Here is a 4,333-nt window from a genome sequence, read left to right as displayed (position 1 = left end):
TAATGTGCAAGTGGCTGAGCACTCCCCAGACACGTGTACCCTTAACATAGTTCTCGGAGATATTCAGTGTGACACAGTGTGACAAGGCTGGCCCTTTGAATTACAGGCACAACAGTAACAGGAAGTAAGAGTAAGAGAATGTTGTGGTGGAAGAGTACAGCAGAGTTCGCCATCATCCTCTACCGGAGCCTCGTGGAGCTTTAGGTGTTTTCGCTCAATAAACACTCACAATACCCGGTCCGGAAATCGAAACCACGATCTTATGACCGCGAGTCGGCTGTCCTAACCACTGGGCCATTGCGCCTCCACTGCACCTATAGTAGACTTGATTATTAAGGCAGCGAATGGCAGAATCATTAGCACACCGGACAAAATGCCGTGAAGCATTTTGTCCATCTTTACATTCTGAGTTCAAATTCCACTGAGGTCGACTTTGCCTTTCATCCTTTCAGGATCACTAAATTAAATACCATGAAACACTGGGATCAATGTAATCGATTAGGCCCCTCCCCACCAAATTTCAGACCTTGTGCTTTCAGTATAAAGGATTATTATTATTATCATTATTATTATTATTTCATACATATGCAATCAGACATACAAACATAGTCAAATGATTTGAAAGTTATTCTCTTTTACTTATAGAATGCACCACACTCTGAACATTGCCAAAGTGCAGATGAATTCCAATCCTAAATTAGTCGAACGATTTAAAATTAAGAAGTGTCCTTCCATCATTTAGTAAGTATAGAGGCAATTTTTCTATTTGGCTTTTATTACTATCTATTTAGAGTTTATCCTACTTCTTCAGTGAATCATTTACAGATCAAAAGTATTGTATCTGAGTGGTTAGAGAGGCTTGACTGTCATCATCATCATCATCATCGTTTAACGTCCGCTTTCCATGCTAGCATGGGTTGGACGATTTGACTGAGGACTGGTGAAACCGGATGGCAACACCAGGCCCCAGTCTGATTTGGCAGAGTTTCTACAGCTGGATGCCCTTCCTAACGCCAACCACTCAGAGAGTGTAGTGGGTGCTTTTACGTGTCACCCGCACGAAAACGGCCACGCTCGAAATGGTGTCTTTTATGTGCCACCCGCACAAGCCAGTCCAGGGGCACTGGCAACGATCTCGCTCGAAAATCCTACAGGAGCCAGTCAGGCGGTACTGGCAACGGCCACGCTCAAAATGGTGCATCTCATGTGCCACCCGCACAAGAACCAGTCCAGGGGCACTGGCAACGATCTTACTTGGCTTGCCGGGTCTTCTCACGCATGCCGGGTCTTCTCGTGCTTAAGAAAACTCACTTTGCTAGCACATGATTTTAAGTTTAGTCCCTCTGTGCTGTAGCATGGGCAAGTGTCTTCTACTATTATAGCTACAGGCCAAATAGTGCCATGTGAGAGAATTTGGTAAATGAAAGCTGTATGGAAAGTTGTGCCATATTAAAATCACCCATGCCGGTGTCACATAGAAAGCACCTGTGCTTGTACCATATAAAACGCACCTTGTTCGTTCTGTTCACTCTGGTTGTCAAGCAGTGGTGGAGGATAAACACAGACACACACAAACATATCTACACGGTGGGCTTCTTTCAGTCCCCAGTCCCACTGCGTGGCACCTTGGGCGAGTGTCTTCTACTATAGCCTCGGGCCGACCAAAGCCTTGAGAGTGGATTTGGTAGACGGAAACTGAAAGAAGCCCGTCGTATATATGTATATATATATATATATATATGTATGTGTGTCTGTGTTTGTCCCCCCCCTCCCACCATCGCTTGACAACCGACGGTGGTGTGTTTACGTTCTCATAACTTAGTGGTTCGGCAAAAGAGACCGATAGAATAAGTACTGGGTTTACAAAGAATAAGTCCTGGGGTCAATTTGCTTGACTAAATGCGGTGCTCCAGCATGGCCGCAGTCAAAAGACTGAAACAAGTAAAAGAGTAAAGAGTAAAAAGAGTATTTAAATTTTTTTCTTCTTTTTTTTTTGTTTTCTCCCTATAAAAACCAAATAAATATCTTTCTCCAGCTTCCGGCATGGTAAGCTGTTCCGCTATGACCCAGAACAATTTGACGTGAAGTCTATGAAAGTGTTTGTGGAGAGCTGGCATCGAAATGTTAAGGCAGAGACCGTACCTATTGAGCCAAGTGCCTTGTGAGTTTCTATTATTCTTTTACCCCAGGTTTTTACACTGTTGCTGCGGCTGCTGCTGCTGCTGCTATTGTTGTTGTTGTTGTTGTTGTTAGTGATGGTGTCATTATCGGTGTTGTGAAGCTGTTGAACTGGCAGCAGTTCATCTGGCTTTTTATGTTTGGAGTTCAAATTCCATTGAGGTCAGCTTTGTCTTTCATCCCTTTGGGAGTCAGTAGAATAGCTACCAATCAAGTATTGGAATCGATGTAATTAACTAGCCCCTTCCACCTAAAATTCTCCGGGTGACACACAGTGTGCTTGAGTAAGACACTCTATTTCACATTGCTCCAGTCCATGCAGCTGGCGAAAATGAGTAGTATCTGTAATTCAAAGGGCCATCTTGCAGACAAGAGAAAATTAGGGAAAAAACATGGACACTAAGACCAACCTTGACCAGCCTACCTTCAAATGCAGTCTTTGCAGTCATACCTGCTTGCCTAGCATGATGGATTTGTCAGGTATCAGCAGAACTTCAACATCCCCTTCCATATATCTTTGCTCATAAAGCCAAGCCAAAGGTGATGTACCAGTGATTAGTTGCAGTATATGTGTAGTGTGTGATGGTGCGTGACTTAGTGGTTAGGGTATGCCGCTCACAATTGCAAGGTTGGGAGATCAATTCCTGGTGATGTGTTGTGTCCCTGGGCAAGACACTTTATTTCACATTGCTCCAGTGCACTCAGCTGGTAAAATTGAGTAGTACCTGTATTTCAAAGGGCCAGCCTTGTCACCATCTGTGTCACACTGAATTTCCCTGAGAACTACGTTATGGGTATGCGTGTCTGTGGAGTGCTCAGCCACTTACACATTAATTTCACCAGCAGGCTGTTCCGTTGATCGGATCAACTGGAACCCTCATTGTCGTAACCAACGAGTGCTAGTTACTGTGTATATTGCAATGTACTAGTGATAGTTGTGCAGAAATTTGGGGGTTTTTTGGCGGGGAGGGGGCTTTGTTTGTAGGGTATGTCCACATCCATGTGAATATCTTATCTTCAATTACAGAAATAATTTGATTTCATCTTGGAAATCTTTTGTGTTCACATTTCTTTCTCTTCATCTCCTAACTGCAAAACATAAGCGCATGCACAAGTCCAAAACTATGAGGGAACATTGCTCATAGGAGGCCCTTTGAAGTTTTTTCACTCAGCAGACTAATTGTATTTAAGCACTGAAATCTCTTTTCTCTATTTTCAGTGACATTTTGACTGATTATATAGTCCAAAAATTGAAAGTAAGTATTGTATTACTTCATCTCTTTCTATCAATGTAACCTAGTATATATATATATATATATATACATATATATATACACACACACACACACACACACACATATATATATATATGTATATACACACACATATAAATATATGTATATACACACACATATAAATATATGTATATACACACACATAAATATATATTGCACTCTCAGAGTGGTTGGCATTAGGAAGGGCATCCAGCTGTAGAAACTCTGCCAATCAGATTGGAGCCTGATGCAGCCATCTGGTTCAACAGTCCTCAGTCAAATCCTCCAACCTATGCTAGCATGGAAAGCGGACGTTAAACGATGATGATGATGATGATACATACATACATGTTGTTTGTTCCTTCTTGAGCCATGCCTGGATCATAAGGGCCGGTTTCACGGTTTCATTGGCATATAGGTTCTCCACTTGGATGGGACGCTGGTCTTTCGCAGATGAGCTGCTAGATGCAGGAGGAAAGAGTGAGAGAGAGTTGTGGCGAAAGTGTCAGCAGAGGTTCGTCATTACCTTCTGCTGGAGCCATGTGAAGCTTAGGTGCTTTTCTCATATACTCACACATCGCCCAGTCTGAGATTCAAAACCGTGATCCCTTGACTGCTAGTCCACTACTTTAATCACTAGGTGATGTGTCTCCACTTATACACATACATCATCATCATCATCGTTTAACGTCCGCTTTCCATGCTAGCATGGGTTGGACGATTTGACTGAGGACTGGTGAAACCAGATGGCTACTCAAGGCTCCAATCTGATTTGGCAGAGTTTCTACAACTGAATGCCCTTCCTAACACCAACCACTCCGAGAGTGTAGTGAATATGTATGTGTATACATGTATGTATGTATGTATGTATGTATGTATGT

At 42.7% G+C, this 4,333-nt stretch overlaps 1 protein-coding gene across 2 annotated transcripts in view; it reads left to right on the top strand.

Moving 5' to 3' along the window:
• Positions 1–4,333, top strand: part of LOC106874623 (thioredoxin domain-containing protein) — a 17,444-nt gene that overhangs the window by 11,288 nt on the left and 1,823 nt on the right. For both annotated transcript variants that reach the window (XM_014922416.2, XM_014922415.2), the window contains 3 exons: positions 646–741; positions 2,036–2,161; positions 3,398–3,434. In XM_014922416.2, coding sequence (XP_014777902.1) covers positions 646–741; positions 2,036–2,161; positions 3,398–3,434 — 259 coding nt within the window. The remainder of the gene's footprint in view (positions 1–645; positions 742–2,035; positions 2,162–3,397; positions 3,435–4,333) is intronic.

The sequence above is a fragment of the Octopus bimaculoides genome, chromosome 23 (genome assembly GCF_001194135.2).
Source record: "Octopus bimaculoides isolate UCB-OBI-ISO-001 chromosome 23, ASM119413v2, whole genome shotgun sequence".
Lineage (NCBI taxonomy): Eukaryota > Metazoa > Mollusca > Cephalopoda > Octopoda > Octopodidae > Octopus > Octopus bimaculoides.
The sequence above is the reverse complement of the archived record's forward strand: the minus strand, read 5'-3'. Positions and strand labels throughout refer to the sequence as shown.